This window comes from Asterias amurensis, chromosome 7, assembly GCF_032118995.1.
Source record: "Asterias amurensis chromosome 7, ASM3211899v1".
Classification (NCBI taxonomy): Eukaryota; Metazoa; Echinodermata; class Asteroidea; order Forcipulatida; family Asteriidae; genus Asterias; species Asterias amurensis.
In genome coordinates, this window is record NC_092654.1 from 17,843,754 (window position 1) to 17,862,876 (window position 19,123).

At 38.6% G+C, this 19,123-nt stretch overlaps 2 protein-coding genes across 2 annotated transcripts; one reads left to right on the plus strand and one right to left on the minus strand.

Moving 5' to 3' along the window:
• Nucleotides 1–626: 626 nt before the first annotated feature.
• LOC139939553 (uncharacterized) lies at nucleotides 627–10,169 on the minus strand. The gene is made up of 6 exons (XM_071935555.1): nucleotides 10,115–10,169; nucleotides 7,870–8,707; nucleotides 6,824–6,943; nucleotides 4,769–5,013; nucleotides 3,518–3,661; nucleotides 627–2,968 (listed from the first exon to the last, which is right to left on the minus strand). Exons 2-6 carry the CDS (start codon nucleotides 8,540–8,542, stop codon nucleotides 2,279–2,281), a joined length of 1,872 nt encoding a protein of 623 aa, XP_071791656.1. The 5' UTR covers nucleotides 8,543–8,707; nucleotides 10,115–10,169; the 3' UTR covers nucleotides 627–2,278.
• A 1,118-nt stretch (nucleotides 10,170–11,287) lies between these two features.
• LOC139939632 (dickkopf-related protein 3-like) lies at nucleotides 11,288–16,180 on the plus strand. Its single transcript, XM_071935676.1, has 5 exons — nucleotides 11,288–11,542; nucleotides 12,774–13,006; nucleotides 13,415–13,664; nucleotides 14,183–14,393; nucleotides 14,797–16,180. Exons 1-5 carry the CDS (start codon nucleotides 11,395–11,397, stop codon nucleotides 14,933–14,935), a joined length of 981 nt encoding a protein of 326 aa, XP_071791777.1. The 5' UTR covers nucleotides 11,288–11,394; the 3' UTR covers nucleotides 14,936–16,180.
• Nucleotides 16,181–19,123: the final 2,943 nt, after the last annotated feature.

Below are 19,123 nucleotides of genomic sequence, written 5' to 3' on the forward strand. Positions count from 1 at the left end.
TTACCACGTTTTCAACGGCACTTGTGGTGCTCCGTAGTAACGATATGTAAAGGGAAAATATACGTGTCGTTTGGTAATCACTATTAAAGACACTGGACACTATTGGTAATTGTCAAAGACCAGTATTCTCACTTGGTGTATCTCAACATATGCATAAAATAACAAACCTGTGAAAATTTGTGCTCAATTGGTCGTCGAAGATGCGAGATAACTATAATGAAAGAAAAAAAGAAAGAAGTAATTTGGCACGAATTTGATTTCGAGACCTCAAAGTCTAATTCTAACCCTTGTCACGCGAAGTTGTGTGCTTTCAGAAGCTTGATTTCGAGACCTCAAATTCTAAACTTGAGGTCTCGAAATCAAATTCGTGGAAAATTACTTCTTTCCCAAAAACTACATCACTTCAGAGGGAGCTGTTTCTCACAATGTTTTATACTAACAACCTCTCCCCATTACTCGTTACCAAGCAAGGTTTTGTGCTAATAGTTATTTTGAGTAATTACCAATAGTGTCCACTGCCTTTAAAATTAATAGCAATATAAACCTACTTGGTTAGAAGCCTACAGCAGAAAGTCATTTCACTCCGAGTAATGTGGTTATGGAAATATATTATCAGTTTTTATCCCCCCCCCCCCCAAATTTCAGGATGAGAAAGGCTGCTCTCAGGTACGTTTCTCAGATTAAGTATTCCAACTACCGATTATTTTTCCTACCACCTTTTGAAATGAAACTCTCACAGGTTATTTAGTTAAACTGTTAATATTGATAGGATTAAAACAATTGAACGGTTCCAGAAACCTTTGTGGGAGATTATGATTATTAATATTAATTTATGACTTATTCCATACAGACGTTTAAAGCACATCAATACATTAAAAGCACATCAAGCCATTTGAAAGTAGCATTTAAGGCAACTGTGTCTATGCCCCCTTTCCCCTGCCTTGGAGCCCTCAAAATTGAGGTCTTCAGCACTTCGTGGCATCAAGAGCTTTTGTGACCTCATTGATGATGATTGATCTTACATTTGTTAAGAAGTTAACTTAGCATATAGTTTCCAGGGCGGGGTTGATTCACAAAGAGTTAGGACTAATCTTAACTAGTCCTAAGAGTTATCCAAAACGCATAGCTCGTCTTTAGTTAGGACGAGTAACTTGTCCTAACTGGAGATAAGACGTTACTCTTTGTGAAATCCACCCCTGGTCTTACTCAAGTGCTAAATAAAACTTAGCACATCGGATTCAACTTGCATTATATTTACATACTTCAATCATTTTGTACATAAACATTAACACATTACTACTAAATATTCCCAAGTACATTGTATGCATGTGTCACAAGGTGATACTCCTCAGTAAATTAACCTATGCTGCAGCCGATTTCACGAAACGCTATGATTAATCCTATTGAGTTAGGATGGGTTGACGGTTCAATGCCTCCTAAAGTCTATGGCTATGGAACTTAACTCGTCCTAAGTCCAAAGATTAATCCTAAGCTAGTAGAGTTTTGTGAAATCGACAGCTGGACCTGACTTGCTATCCAGAGCAGCAACATGTATTTTTAAGGCTCTTGCATTCCCTTACAGAGAGACATTAGACACTCACATCAAGCCAATACTTAACACTTATAGCTCTTTCAATAAACCTATTTACATATGACGCTACAAGCTGAAACATCTCTCTCACTGAGGAAGACCTATCATTGGCAGATAGATGTGCCTGGCAAGCAAATATGCATGTTTCCACTGTTTGACTTTAGCTTTGGCAGCCTATGAAAGGGTTTGGGCCTATGAAAGGATTCTGGGTACTTTTTGTAACCCAAAACACAACGACCACAGATAGACATTAAACTTACACCGTTTGAAGATAATAATAATAATAGAAAGCTTACCTTACTAGCTGAGGTGCTGTAGTTTTTCAGAAATGAGTAAAACCATGTCACGATATTGAACGGTGAATACGCTTTACATGCTAAAATAATTTCAATCTCACTGAGATCTGAGATGAAAACTATTTCTCCAAAACTACTGCACATCAGTAAGTAATATTTTAAGGGAAGCTTTCTGCCATCTTTATCTTCAAACTGTGTAAGTTTAAAGTAAATCTGTGAACATGGTATTTTGTGTCCTACAGTGTACAGACCTTTTAAAGGAGACAGCCACTACATAAAAGTACAATGCTTAGTGTAGAAGGGGAATGTAGTCATTGTTGCTACAATGCACAAGTAATTTCAGTTGTTTCACATATACTTGATAAGCAATATCTACCCTCCCAGCAAAACATCATTTTTTCAATATGGCAAAGATAGCACCAGCAGCAGCAGCAGCTGTTGCGGTTGCTGCACCAACTGCAGCTGCCACTGTCTTTATACCGACATTCCGTTCGCTACTACTCTCAAACCCACGTGAGTCTCCGTCATCTCCAACGATGGTGCTTCCCTCCCCAGAGCTCATCAGATACTGACTGTCAGTCTCCATGGTCGACCCCTGACCCCAATCGGTGCAGTCATCGTCTGGCTGCACATTAAACACAGGTGCAGAGTGAGACACTTCCATACCTCCAGATTGGCTCGCCGCCGTGGCACCCCCGAGATTGCTCGGACTTGACATGGAATGGCTCATGGGTGTCTCAACGGGTGGTAGATCAGAAAAGAGACTGGCAAGGTCTTCTGGACGAGATTCAGACCGGGAGCGGTGTGTGAGCTCTCCTGGCTCACCAAACATGGCTGATCCGGGTGACCTTGACAGTTGGTTTAAGCCGTCGTCTGATGCGGTGTCAGGGAAGCCAGTCTGCTGGTTTGTTTTCCAGTTTGGAGAGTCCACCGGAGTGCCAGCATCGGGGGAGATGGGCTCCATGGATTGAGACGCATGACTGTCTTGGGAAGAGAGAGGCATTGGGGACACATTGCGGGAGGAGAGCTCGGATAGGACTTCAGCATTGATATCATCCAGGTTGATGTTGGTCATAGCATCCTGGGGAGGACAAATTAATAAGATCAAGGAGTAGTAAAATCAGTTTGTTATTACTGCTGGGAAGGATGAGGAAGGGGTTGAGGGTTGGAGGAAATTGGGTCTAGACAATATCAAAAATTTTGACTGGTGATCTTGGTTAGCAGCGTCGATATGCTGATATTTCAAGAAAATTTAAAAAAAACTGAAAGAACCGATTGAAGATTTGAAATGTCTCCAATGTAGGAAAACAGTTTTTAACACATAAATAATCAAACAAAACATAACTGGCAGTGTAAATAAAAATGGATACAAATCGCTGGGGAAAATCACTGTATTAGCATCCATATTCCATGAACACCTTACACTTTTGTGTTTCATACCACTTCTGTTTCAATTTAGTCATGGTTTATACCGCCACTATTGGACGCTGCAATCTCTCAAAAGCTGGTGCCTCAATTTTTACTTGGATTCGTTCATAATTGACACAACTATTCACGTGTATGTTACGTAAATACATGTACTTCTCAGTGCACCTGACGCTTCCCGACAACATTGAGGGTTCAAACTCACCCATCCTCCTTGGTCGATGATGGTCTGCGCTAGATTCTCCTCAATGTACTGAACAGCGAAATCAGTGACCGAAGTAAAGCCTTGTTCACTCTTGTTGACGAGACCCAGGGCCATGCGTTGGGTAAACTTGAGCATCAATGCAAGCTGAAAAAGAAGTTAAAGTCACCTGGAAGTGGTATTTTTTCAAAATAAAGCTTTTGTCACTAATATATGTGTTTTAATGAGTGGAATGTGAATAAACAGTTATCTAAGGTTTTAAAAAATCAGTTCTTATGTTATTTACAAATTTAAGAGTAGACCCCGACCCGAGAGGGCACTGTTGGTGACGTAACTCGAGGCAGACTTTACCTGTAATGCGTAGAGTAAACACAATTGCAAAGTACACAATAGACGGACCAAGTCGTGAGTTTGTACGTTTAAAAAAAAATGCAGAAAAACACTTTTTGAAATGTACCAACTCACGACTTGGACGTACATGTACTTTGCACGTGTGTTTACTATACGCATTGCAGGCAAAGTCTGCCTCGATTGACGTCACAAAAGGGGTAGGTGGAGTCAGCCCTCCAAACAACTTTACATATTTTTTAAACATATAAATCATGACAAACAATTACTAAAAAAATTGTTTTATTGTTCGTAAGCATATACTCTTATGTTGGAAAGAAAAAAAAAATCTATTTCCAGGTGACTTTAAGAGTTGTACTCGTTATAAGGGGAGAAAGATCATGTGTTCTATGTGTGAGGTCGTCACTTGAAGTCAGAAACATCTGAATCTTCTGATATCTTTGACTGGATTAATTGGAACCAAAACTAACTCCAACCATAACCACCATTTTAGCTTCATCAGAAGTCAAGTAAACTGCATGTACAATGGTACTCTGCAAAACCCAGAGTTAAAGGCTGTGCATAAAATAATAGGTAAATTAACACAACTTGTTTTCAAATGTTCAAATCGGCTGCCTTGTTTTGTATTTCAAAGGACACATCTGCGATGGCCCTTTGGCCAAATATCTTCCTAGTGACATACTATGACTGTGCACCAAATCTGTTCTTGCATCATCAAAGCCACAATCACATCACCTACTTAAGCCTACTTTCCCAACTTACAATGACCAAATGAACTTAAACTTTCTTCATGTAAACACTGAATTACTACACAAACTGCTACTACACAAAGAGCAGACAATGGTCTTTGACAGTTAGTAATGTTTGTCGCTAACTGTAACACAGTCACAAGAATGAACAACTTACATGATACCAGCCAGGGACGGTGCTTTTCATCATCTGCTTCACCAGTGACTTGAAGATTGCGTAGGTCATGTTACTGTCTGCTTTGCTCCCAAAGAACTCCCTCATTGTCCTCTCTAGTTCGGCGCCATGCTGCTGCATGATCTTATCACCGATCTGCGAGATGCGTTCAGCGACGAGGGCCTCGTGGGAGAACGGACAGAGTGTGGAGGGCCGGAAGGGAGTGTTTTCATCACTGGATGCAGCGGCTATATGGAAAGAGCAGGAAAAATCAGATTTTATTATAAAGAAGCCTCAACATAGGGATAAGATTTGATGAATGTGAACTTTCTAGAAAAATGGCTTGCAGGCCTGGGTCCCCCTTATTCTAGACAGGCATGATATTTGGTCCTTTGGAAACAAGCAGGTACATTACTTTTTTTTTCTCTTTTTTTATAATTAATGGTTTATTTATTCAACAATATTTAAAAAAAGACACTGGCAGTAAAACAAAATGAATTGCAGTCTTAAATTTACATTTTGTCAGTTAATACAATAAAAAGATAGTTAAATGTATTTCAACTAAAACACAGAAAACATTAAATTGCACAAATGACACAAGACCCTTAATATAAAGTAACAGGGCAAAATACCCAGAATAGCACAAAAAACATAAAAATCACAGAACAGTCCCTAACCAGATCTGGAAAGCGTTGTGACAACAGTTAAAAACAATTAAAAGTAAGGACAGCAAAAATAAACAAACAATTGAATGAAGATGTCATTAAGCCGACATTCACATTGAGTACAAGGGCCAACCTACACACATGATGTACGCTTTACTAGACTTTTCAGGCCTTATAAATAACAATTTGTTTTCTGATTTATCCAAAGGCAAAACAAAATGGAATACATACTAAAGAATACATGCCTGTCTAGACCAAGAACTTCCCAGATAATTCAATTCTGGTTTACAGACAGAACATCACCAGAAAAACAAAACTGCAGATTGGAACACAATAGGCCTATGGACTGACCCTTTATCCCTTTTGGTGACTGCTTCATTTCTTTTAAAACAATTTGAAGGCCATAGAAGGTTTTGATGAAACCCAGTTATCGGGAAAAATATGAGAAATCACACACCTGTTGACCTAAGTTATAAATTCTTTAAGTTATATTTTCTTCCCCGTATAAAGGGTCTAAACCCAATTGAATACCGAGGACTAGGGAGCAACTTCCAACAAAATGGCAATTATGTTTTTTCAAGAACTTGAAAACTCGTAGGCTAATCATTTAAACAAATCTAGATTTTATAGGGTTTAGGCAGTTGATTTCTTTTGCCATACAAGCAACAAGCTAAACTGTCTCTCTAGCCTAAAGCATGGAATTTCATCTTTGAGAAGACAAGACCACATGGATATTGAAAAAGGACACTTCTATTTGAAAATGTTAAAGACAGTGGACACTATTGGTAATTGTCAAAGAACCAGTCTTCTCACTTAATGTATCTCAACATATGCATAAAATAACCAACCTGTGGAAATTTGAGCCCAATTGGTCTTTGAAGTTGTGAGATAATAATGAAAAAAAAACCACCCTTTTTACACGAAGTTGTGTGCGTTCAGGTGCTTGATTTCGAGACCTCAAAATCTAATTCTGAGGTCTCGGAAATTACTTTTTCTTGAAACTGTGTCTTTTCAGAGGGAGCCATTTCTCACAATGACTCGTTACCAAGTAAGGTTTTATGCTAATAATTATTTTGAGTAATTACCAATAGGGTCCACTGCCTTTAAAAGGACCATGGGGCAAACAAGGCCTCTATGTAGTATCATACTGTTATTTTTTAAATTATTTTTAAAAAAATTTATTATTTGGACAAAGCAAAACAAAACAAAACAATAAAACAAGCACAGGCCGTCCAGGGAAGGGCAAAAGTTAAAAAAAATGTCATCAAAAAAGGTGTGCCCTTCCAGACCTAGCTCATAAAAAGTACACATTTATATTCTATACATTAAACACTATACATTAAAATTGCAGTAAAAATTTAAACAAAAGATGGCAAGTAAAAAGCAATCTTACCTTCTTTTAACTCTTTATGAAGTTTTTCCATGGCTTGCTTTACTTCCTCCCTCAATGGCTCAACTAGCTCGTGCCTTTGTCTCCGACGTAACTCCCATGAATCTCCTGTACTGTCATCATCTACAGAAACAAAAAATTAAAACAGATTTAGTAACAGATCACTCACCTTCAACTATATTTTTTGCCCTAAATCACCTAATTTTTTTGAGAAAATTGATTTCCAGACAGGTTTTTGAAATTTTTGTTACACCTTATTAAATACAAGGGTTTGTAAGCTGTGCTCCGGCATATAAGCCACTTCGGAATTTTAGTGGCGCATGTCTGTTACTGCTGACAACGCTTTTTGTCTATCTCCCGTAACCTTTTGACAATACCCGCTGGTATTGTCAAAAGGTTATTGGAGATAGACAAAATGCGTATTGTCGAAAGGTTGTTGGAGATAGACAAAATGCGTTGTCAGCAGTAACAGACATGCGCAGCCGACATTCCGAAGTGGCTTATTCAGCAGCCACTGCCAGAAACAATGGAGCAACATCTAAATACACCCAAACTAAAGGATGGAGCAACTGAGTGTCTTGCTTTTACAGGACACAAGGGGCGAGACTGAGACTGAAACTCATGCTCTGCTGATCAGAGACCTGGGCCCAATGTCACAGCTGACTAAGCAGAAGTATTTCTAATATATTTTCAGCCAAGCAAAAATAAGCAGGATACCAGTTATAGATTGTACATGTGACATAGTAGTTTGGCTGGTAACCTTATTTTGCTAGGCATATGTATTTTTGTTAGCTATGAAATTCAGCTTTTAGCTAGAGTCCAGTGCGCTTGACCTCTCAGGCCACGACACAGGGTTAACCTCCCAGATTTCAACCCCTTACTGCCACCATCTGCATCTCATAGACCCTTTCTCAAAGCGCTAATTGTTGAATGAGGTGCATGCTGGTCTAGCTAATTTGATTGCTAGTTGGACCACCTCATCTCACCCCTTAGTATTTGCAATAAGGTCTACATGACAAAAAAATGAAGAAAAAAACCAGCGCCCTCACCAATTCTGATCTCTGGATTCTCGCTAATCTCCTCTGAATCTTCACTTCCTGGTTGACTTTTACTGGATTCATCATCAGCTTCCATAACCGAATCAACGCAGAGGTCACTATCGATTGACCTCCAGCTGTCTCTTGAGACCTCTAGAGTACTCCTCACTTCATGACTGTGCACATGTGCCCGAGAATGTGTCGACTCAGTTGCCGAGAAAGAGGCAGTCGTAGTAATCGTTTGATGACTAGTTGCCGTATAGGATGTTGACATGGACGTCGACAGTTCCCTTGAAAAGACATTGGCCGAGGAGGTGAAGACCGCCGGGGAAGTATGGCTAGACGATGTCGCAGATCTCGGACTTACTTTTGGAGAGGAGCGAGCTCTGACTTTAGTGTTCACAGAGAGGTAGTCACTGGAGCGACGAGATCCGCCTGATGTACTGGACCTCTCATCATCCGACACAAAGGGCGTGGCGCTTGCCGAGCTCTGGTAGTACATGTCATAGTCAGAGTAGCCAGGGTCCAGATCAGGTGGGACCAGTCCCAAATAGTTTAAGACAACAAATTTGGTCTCGTAGAGGAAATCTTGAGGTGTGCCACATTCCGAGTCCATAGAGTCTCCTTGTAGAACGCTGTCTTTAAGTGAAAGACGATGCTCCATTTTGCGGGAATGTGCCGACATTTTGATTTGTTAGTGTCTCTTTGTGGCACTTTTAATTACTGCTTTTGAATGGTCAGCTCAACTCTATGTCTTTTATTAAGTGTTGAAAGTCTTGAGGTAATGTATGGTACACGTTGTACTTCTACTTTCTGAAACTTCTAGGCTTCAGTCTTGGTTCGAAAATCTCTGAAAAGAGATCAAACAAATCAATATTGACATCATTATTAGTTGCAAAAAGTGGTCTTAATATTCATCCTGACTGCTATTATTACCAGAGTTTGTTTGTAACCATTTCATTAAAGGCAGTGGACACTCTTTTCGTAATCAGGCCTACTCAAAATAATAATTAACACAAAAACTTACTTGGTAATGAGTAATGGGGAGAGGTACGGCCAAATTCAGACTCTCTCTAACAAATATTGGTTAATTAAACAACGCCTATCAATTAATTGCACATTTAGTTGTGTCATTGTTAGTACAGTAGACAAGAATAATTGAATGATTATATAAATACTTCTTTAGTCATTCATGTCATTGATTGTAAAATTAGCAGTTAGTTTGACAGGATTCGAACCTACAACCCATTTAGACTGGTGGTGTCCTGTGAGTGTGACTGTGAGTGTGTCATAGACTACAGACTGTAGTACGTACAGATTGTCTTTTTTCTTACAGTACAGTCATGATTATGACACTGACAGTGTATTGTTAAGGCCGGCTCATACTCCCCCGCGACTGCGTGCACGCACCCGACAATTCAAAATTGGATTTAACGTTCATACTTCATCAAAACAAAAAACTAAATATGCATGTAGTTTGCGTTCGCACGCCGAAACGAACGCATCGATTTGTGGTCATACATTCGTCCGGTGCAAGGACTTGTCATTAAATAAAATGCCCTCCGTTCTTATCTTTATCGCAAATTTTCCAACTTTCTTTCCATAAAATCGCTGTCCTTTTTACATCTCGGTATTCTTTCAAGCTTGTGTTACACAGATTTTGAAAAAGAAGCACAGTTTTTATCTTTGCGTATCAGGTTCTTGCCATTATTCACTGAAATTGCGTCTACCATCCGACAAAATGTTAAAATACTTCCATTTGCATCCGATTAGTGTGTACGGCCTAATTTTTCATTTTGAAAAATTCATATGCATTTGCGAGGAACGACTTCTGCACTGCCCTTCCTTATTACGTACTGCAGACTTTAAAAAACGGGTCCGCGCGCTACGTACGCAGTGAATATGCAGCGAGTATGAACCGGCTTTTAGTGTTATGCCGGTGTCAGTCTACGTTACCCTGGTTTACTCAGCAGGATACATAAGTTTAGACGTAATGCTAAGGTTCTGTTACTATGTGGTTTTATAATCTACAATACGGACTTTCCCAATGGTGCGCGTCGTCACGACATGTCACAACAAAATACTTAACTTTAAAAAAAAACATTTACTCTGCCTCTGGTCATTCTCTGGTAACTATGGATGATTATTCTTTGTTTAATGATAAACAACATGTGGGCCTTCCTTGTTTTACAGTTAATAATGCAGTTTATGAAGAAATACACTTTATAGAGTATGATAGAACAAAGTTTTTACTTACGATTTCGTCAATCACACTTTTCACTTCAGGATGTTGATTGTTGTTGTCATTAGACCGTAAGGTTAGGTCACTGGAAATACCGCCCTCACGGGCTGAATGAACTCACAGTGCGATAAAACTAGTGGGGACGACTAAATTATACTTTGCTCCTCGTTTTGGTGAGGACGAGGTTGACGATGGGCAATAGTACGGATCCTTAAAAAGGCCATCTTCACATCGCAGATTTAAACAAGTAGCTGTCCATTTTAAACAATTTGACTTGTGCAAAACGGAAAGAAAAGTTTTAGATCTGTTCGAACCTTGATCATATCTTACCCTGGATACTTGCTACTTTTTATAAGGTACGAGGTGGTCGACACTTCTTACACTCACTTCTATACCTTTTACAAGTGTCAGACGTTTCATGGACATCGTACGAATTATGGATGTCTGCCTCGTTTAGAGAGAGTCACGCCCTCATCGCCGAATTTCGTTAAAGACTGACCTCCAAGCATCTTGTACGGTCATGGAATGGTTTCCATAATGAGAAGGATAATATTGTTAACAATTTATGTAAGGCCGTGTAGGCTGAATGCTGAATTTCACAAAGTTTCATAAAAAGATGAGAGATTTTATGAGTGTTTTCTCTTTGTTTTTATATCGTGTAGCTGATTTTTATATTTGTGTAAAGCGCTTTGCAGCTTTGCTGCGCTTTGATCCTTTATCGAGTATTATTTATTGAAAGAGCCAGTGATGGTGGCTCATATTCACTCATCAATCAATTTCTCCAAAGTGCACCTGAGGGTGGGGGCTCAAATTCTATAATATCCTAGAATGGTAGAGCCAGAGAGGGTCTTGCAAGAGTAGGTCTACAGCTTGGCTTTCCCGCAATTAAGAAGGGTCAAGATTTGCTTGCGTATACAAACACATTACAAATGAGTAAATCTATGTAGCCTACGTGTACAGACTGAAGTACACCTGTTGAATATCTCACAGAACAATTATTGTTATTTCAACATGTGATAAATATGCAAATAGTTGTGCTTCATTCATCAACATACGGAAAAATACCTCAATTATGCAAATAAATCACTGTGCCATCTGTTGCAAATTCACAGGCTGGCGATTTACGTTTAAAATCAATCCAGTTCGCAACATGTTCATTATTACAACAAGTGCATAATACTGGAAACAGTATCATAATTGCCACTGAATTTTGATCATGATCTTCTGCCCGTCGCGAAATATTGAATGTTGGATGTTGATCTGAATAAACTGAAAGAAGGATTTGCTAATTTGAAATGAAGATCTTTGTCACATTGTGGTTGGTGGTGATGCTGGCAGCGGCTCTAGGTAGTGTTTCTGCAACCAATCACACTACGGTAGAGCAGGGGATTCATCAACTCACGCAACTTGTTGATAAGATACTGGGAAGCAAGACAGTCAAAGGTATGTCTTATAGATAGTTTACTTTTTGAAGACAATCAGAGCATACAGATCGAAACGTCAAGTTGTGGCCAACTGGTTATTCTCAGAACCAGTGTTCAACAAAGATTTACTTATAGGCCTGTGTTACCGCAAAACCTCAGCTGTATACTCTCTTATCGTGCAAAGTTTAAAATCCTATCTGTTGTTTTTTCTTTACAAAATTTAGGAACACGTTGCCTTGGATCGGTCGAGTTGGTCTTTGAAAATCGTTCTGTAACCGTTTGTTGTAAAATGTGTATGGTTAATTTTGACTCCCATAAATGGCCGACCGTGATAGTTCGCGACGTAAAAGGAAAACCGTGCAGTTTCGAGTTATACTTGTGTGGATCATTATATTCTACTTTTAAAACATCTTTCTAACCATATGCATTTCATAACAAACGGTTTCAAACGCTTTTAATAGACCAACTCGTCCGATCCAAGGCAACGTGTTCCTTTAATGTCTGTTTAGTTGGTAATTGTTGAAGGATCTTCTGATTAGGGGCAAATTGCTTTTTGTCTTCTCCCAGACACTTCTTTCTTGAATTGGACTCCCTCATCAGTGCCGAAACTATAATAGTTACAATATTATGTATAGCACAGTCCGGTGTCGCATGCAATTATGTCCTCTATGCAATACTATCAGGCGGACATTATTGCATATGCAATAATGTCAGCCGGACGGTTTTGCATATTCAATCGTGTCCACCCGGACGCTGCTGCATTGCAATTGTGTCCGTCCAGACACATTTGCATATGCAGTTGTGTCCGCCCCCGTGCAAAACCGTTCTTGCAGTAAATTAAACGCCCTTGGTCGACGGAACACGTTCGCCATCTTTTTTTCACAGCTAAGAAGTGCATGTAATGAATGACATGGGAAATGTTCGGCCGTTGGGTATTCGCTGCAATCATACTACGTGAATATTCATGCTGCATCCGGTTCAGTGCATGCACGCGCACATACATGTGCATGTCCGCCGGACGGTTTTTGCATAGCCCCGGACACGATTGCATATGCAAAAGTGTCCGGAGCGGACAGTGATGCATGGCGGACACAATTGCATCTGACACCGGTGGGTGCACCTTTTTGCTATAGGAACTTTCAAATGAAACTGTAGTCCGTTTGCATTTCTCTCTTTTTTTTTGGGGGGGGGGCTGGGGGTATTAGTTTTGTATTTTGTTTCATACAATTATTAAATTATTTCCTCCTTAGATAAGATTGCCGAGCTGACTCAATCGGGTTCTAACAAGAGAGCTGAGATCGTCATTCTGAGTAAATCTGATATTGCTGGCGACATACCAGACAGCGATCTGTATAATACAACAACCATAACAAGAAAAGTAGGAGATGTGACCGTCGTGATAAACACCACCATCACCAAACTCGGTGGGGATGAGATAATGGTTGAATTTGAGTCCGAGGTGAAACCAATGCCCGATAAGACAGTAAGTCAACTTCAAATAATAACCAACAACTTCAGCTTAAAATGAGAAATGTTTTTAATGTTTACATTTTACATTTAATTTTAAACCACAAACCAGTTGACTTATAATGTAAACAGTCGATTCTCGTAATTGAAGATCATCCATCACAAAAGTTTTGCTTATATTATTAAGAGTACATTCTGAAATGACATAACGATCTTGCTATAAATGAGAGCCGACAAGATGTACATGTGTAATGAAAGACCAGGGTCTTAATTGACACATGAAATTGTTCGTTTTGGGACAACTGGGGTGCAGTGAGTGCAGACAAATTATGTTGTCAATTATTACAAAACTGACTTCTTTTTTTTAAGGGATCCATCATAGAGCTAGAGTCTTTTGCTTTGATTTGTTTCCCTCAATGAACAGATGTGTAAGACAGACAGTAATTGCACGGAGCATCAATTCTGTCATCATGACGTCATCCTTGGATTTGCTCTGAGCTACTGCCAGGCTTGCTCAGAGGACGGTGGTAAATGCCAGATAGACAAACACTGCTGCGGACAAACACTGTGTCGGTGGGGGCGATGTCTGAAGGATGCTACTAAGGGTCAACTAGGAACAGTATGCAGTAAAGCCGGTGACTGCGGAGAAGAGGGTTGCTGTGCCGCAGTGGAAGGTATATGATTATGTTAGTCACAAGCTAGATCGAACACATTTTTCGGTACACTTAATCAAAAACCGTGACCTTAATGGTGTGCATAATATTGTTAGAGTATAAATGTTCACAGATTTGCACACAGCTTACATAGTAAACAAAAACTGATGATCATGGTGGAAAACTCCGGGCAGAAAAAAAACAATTTAGTTTTATCTTGCAAGTCCACACCTCATGTTTAAAAACAGTAACAAACCTTTAAACTGTCTCCCCCACTTCTTTTCTTGTGACTTCAATGACCAGGCTTAAAGTTTCAAATGTTTGACATTTCATGTGTCGGTTCACATCAAGGTTGGATACTGGTCTTTGGCAATTTCCAATGTGACCCATTATTATGTGCTTTATTTGCCTTCGAAAACGTCTTAAGGCGACAACTTTCATAAAGGGCGCATCGATTAAAAATGCAACAGTCTGTGCTATGTATTTGTATTTAAACTTTCAAATTGCATACAATGTAACGTTGTATTTCTACCACTTAGGGTTTGAGAAACCGGTCTGTCGCCCTCTTGCAAACGAAGGCCAACGCTGCAGCACGGAGACGAAAGCTGCTGACGAAGATGCAGTATCGTCATCACTTTCTGTGCTCGAGAAATTGCTACGTCACAGACCTAAAAGTCAAAGTCACCCCGCCGAGTTTCCTCATGAATGTCCATGTACCGTGGGACTGAAGTGTGCAAATTACATGCGAGAGTAAGTACAACTCACAATGTATATTATATTTTTTCAAATAATGTCCTCAAAGCAAACACTTTTTTAAAACGAAGTGACATTTCTAAAGCAGGATTGCCTCCATGCTCGTGCATGTTCATTGCCTCAAGTTGATGGTCAGTAGAAAAAGCTATAAACCTTTTTCACCGTGTGGTCATCTTGATTTTACTCCATTCCAACTCATTGTAACCAAACTGAGGCTGGACAAAACACTAGTCTGGCGCCGTGCGCAATGTTAGCATTCATAACTGTTATTGGAAACAGGGAACATGACCAAAATGGTGACAGCGTGACAAAGGTCTATACATCTTGCAGCCGAATTCGAAAGGCACCAGTGTGTACAATGTAATGATACATTAATGTATTGTGAAATTTGTACTTATAGTTTCGACGATATGTTGGATTTGAGAGAAGCTGCTCAGACCTTCCTTGGAGGGATGTGTGTACCCGGCTGGGCATGGGAGGATCAGTTGCTATTGGCTAGTACTAGTAGTCCATCGTCCAATCCAACACCAAAGAAATGAGTGAGCAGATACTTGGGACTATGTTGCAGTTGGTAGAGCATGTGCGCCATAGAAAAATAATTATGACAAATATCCGCGCTAATTTTCTGAAGATTCATTGAATGGGCAATATTGTAGGAAAGGGATCGTTAAACATTATTCAGTTTCGTTTAAAATGTGTGTGCATTGTCACTGTATGCATTAGTAATTCATAGTTATTTCATTATTATCTATTGTGAGTGAGGGCTTCCAAAGTGAGCCCATAAAAGTCGGGTAAACATTTGAAGTCTCTTAACTCACATGCAGAATGGCATTTTATTTGAAACATCTATGCGCAATAAGACATCGACACAAATAGGTCAAATACATTCAAAAGGGGAATGATTGTGAATATAAAAGCCAAGTTCAGTGCAGGTTCTGTTAAATTTGATCAACTCTCAGGAGTGAACTGAACAAATTAAATTCATACACAATTTAATATGCAGACCATGTGACGTCATCACTTGTTCTTAGATTTTGACGAATTGCGCTCAACTGATTAATGTGCACGGTGACAATTAACACCATGGCTTATAAGAAGGTTCAAGACTTGCAACTTGTGGTCCCCATTTTCATAAGGACACATCTTTAGGAAAGATAGTGGATTACAAAACTAAGTTGTATTGGAGCCTCTCTACTCAACCTTATTATTATACATGCATGGTCTGAAACTGAAATGTCTTTTCATATAGCAAAACACAAATGCAACCAAGCAATGGTTATGGAGTCTAATTAATAGAGTGACACAATGAAACGCATTTCAAACAATCACAATGTACTATTGTAAAAACACAGACAATTTATTTGTTCACATTTAAAAACATTATAAAGTTAACAAATACATTCGATTAATTAACAATAAACGGACAAACCAATAGTAATCGTAAAACATTAACTATAGAGATAATAATACTGGAGCCATTGAAACGCTTTGAAACTTCGTCAGCTTACAGCAATACCATACACACACAGATATAATGACACCATTTAAAAAGAAAATTTACCTGAATTTATAAAAATACAACTTATTTACCCTTTTAAAAATTCCTATATAATTTTCACCACTCTTTTTAAACGAACATTTACAATTGTTGGTATCGATATTTCATTAGTTGGAAATCAAATAATCTCATCGATATAGGAAAAAGGCGAATCGGTCACTATTATTCTACAGGTTATGGGCAAAAGTGATTTGGATGACTGTTACAGTTTTAGTAATACTTGAATATTGGTAGAAGTAGTTGGGATATTACATTATTATTATAGATTGATAGGAAGCATTTCTTGAACTAAAACACATTTTTAAAAAGCAATCGTAATGTCAACAAGGTCAACAACCACTCTCAGTGTGTAGGCCGTTACCACACGAATGAGAAATCATTCAAATAAGAGTTAACAACAGTGAACACCCATTTATAAATGTACCCATTTCATTTAGATGTAACAACAGTTGTTTCACAACGCTTGCAAAATCGTGACTTCAATTCTGAATTTCGGATAATTGGGTTTGTTTGATAAAAATACTTGTTCTATAATTATAATAAAATACATGTAGATAATATTAAAAACATTGTGACTTCGAGTTGAGCGTTTGAACATTATTCTAGCACCAGCCAGCCGGTAGACATCGACTAGAACCCGGATATAAAGGAGTGGCTTACAGTTTGGTCGAGTTTCCTGCAGCTACCTCTTCGTCAAGTCTACGGGTGAAAGAAGAATACAGATTTATTATTTGGCTTCGGAAGAATTTTTTGCAGGGAAAGCTCATCGAAAAATGTGAGATGTGATTTTGGACTATTTTGGTGTGATTTTTTTTTTTTGGTGTGATTCTGTTTGAAACGAATATTCTGCCCCTTAAACTTGTGGCTCGATTAAAAAAAAAAGGATGTCAGGTACATATTCATTTTTACAGGGAAAGCTCATCCACAGAACGTGTGGAAATTGGTCGTTGACAAATACCAATGGGTCACGATCAATTTCAGCTCCAACATTAAATTAACATTTATATGGCACATCTAGCCAAGGTTTTGACAACCCTGCAATAAATTGTACACCTTATCAGAGGACCTTAACACACTTCTCCTTTTTATTTGTGAATCTAAAAAAACACAATTGTTGGGTGAATTTTCTACACAGAGCAGAGGTAAGTTTTGTACCGACTTTGTTAATGCTCGATCGACACGTCCCTATAATAAGATGTATCATTTGCCACTCCGAGTGATCTTTATATCAATGAGAGTCTGAGAGATGAATGTATAATCTACAGAATTTGTCATTTCAATTCAACGAGGAATGTAAAGTAAAGAAGCCATTATTACCTGCACCACTCTCCAGCTTTTCCATTTTGGTAGTTACGGAAGCCGAAGTCATAGCAAAAGAATACTGATCCCATCAAAAGGACCATACCCCCAACGGATCCACCCACTGCAGCAGATACCTCCACCCATCTGTACCCTGTTACCTCCTGGGCAGATACTTCAACTGTGGCAGAAAATCAGAACCGGTTATCATTAAAACAAAAATCGAAAACTTTAAAAGTTACATTTAAAAACGCCGCTGTTCGGAAAGATCCGCCACAATTTTTCACTCTTTTTTTTTGCAAAAGGAATATCTCAACAAGGTTAGTAAAATTTCATTTTTTTTTCCATAAAAAATATCGCCGATCCCTGCCAGCAGGTTTCCACTCTAATACAAAATTACTATCTCATTATGTAATTAGAAACTATTTTATTTCAGAACAAAGTGGTTGCGACTGGCGAGATACGAACATTATTTAATTTTGTTGTTAGAAACTTCAGAAATTGCATTTTAAAAATATCGCCAGTCGGGAAGATTTCCGTGGGCCCCTCTCCTGCCACCACTTTTCACACGTGTTTTCCCCCAGAAGAAACAGCTCATAAGGAATGAAAGGCAAACTTTACGCATCCTTTCACCACCTTTTCACTCATTTTTACAAAAAGGAATATCTCAATTCATACCGAATAAAAATTACACCATTTCCAAACAAATTTATGAACTTCAAAAATGCCCTAACCTTTTACAGCTGGTTCGACAATTTTTTTTTACCAGCCACCTTTTGTCACGAATTTTAACCGAAAGGAACACATGTACTATCATTTTGAGTTTAAATTCCGGAATTATTTTACAACCGAAGAAAAAGCTGCGACATGATCGATCCCATGTATGGTTCTCAAAATAATTATACTTGAACTTGGTAACGAACAACAAAGAGTAGTGCTCAACTAAAAGATTCTCTCCGAAGTAAGCTTTTGAGAAAGATGTAATTTCTCTCTAAAAAAAACCATTTGAATCTGAGAAAGACTTCGGACCCAAAGCCTTTCTCATGCATCTGAAACAAAAACTTTTCTCCATTATTTTGTTGCAACTTAGATGACCAAGTTTAGCAAAATTTTCTCAGATCTGTTATTTAATGCATGTGATGGGATACTAGTCTCTGACAATTGCCAGAGGTGTCAAGAAATAATGTGGTACCGACAGCCATGCATGGAATAAACCAAATTGTCCCACTAAAAATCCATAAAAATATTAGGGTTATTCAGATCTTACCTACAACGGCAAAAACGCACACAAGGGCGAGGAGGAAAGTTCTGCTGATGGCCATGCTTCACTGGAAAAAAATATCAAAGAAATCAATTAACATACACTACGAAAAGGAACGAGTTCTAGATCTAGAAGCAATGATGATGTATACTATAGTTTTTTTTTTTCAATGATTGGAGTCTTTTATTTTTATAAAGACAAACCATTGAGAAATGGTGGTCCTTTCAATTTGTGGATAAATGAATTAACACGTAAGAACTTTGCTGAGGGCCATGTTTCACTGAAGGTGAACACATTAAAAGGATTATCAACCAATTCTCACTACAAAAAAGAACAACTTCTAGAAGCATTGTTGATGTATGAATATAGGTTTTTGTAATGATTGGCGTATTTTAATATCTTTTATATCAATATAAACCATAAGGGAAACTGGACACCGGGAAACTGACTGGGTGAATTGTGAAATGATTTCTTTTCTTTTTTATAACAACGACAAACCATTGAGAAATGGTGGTCCTTTCTAAATGGATAAACGAATTCAACATAATAATTTTGAGAAGCACAATTTCTACATGTGACCCACGGTATTCAATAGGCCAAATAATGGAT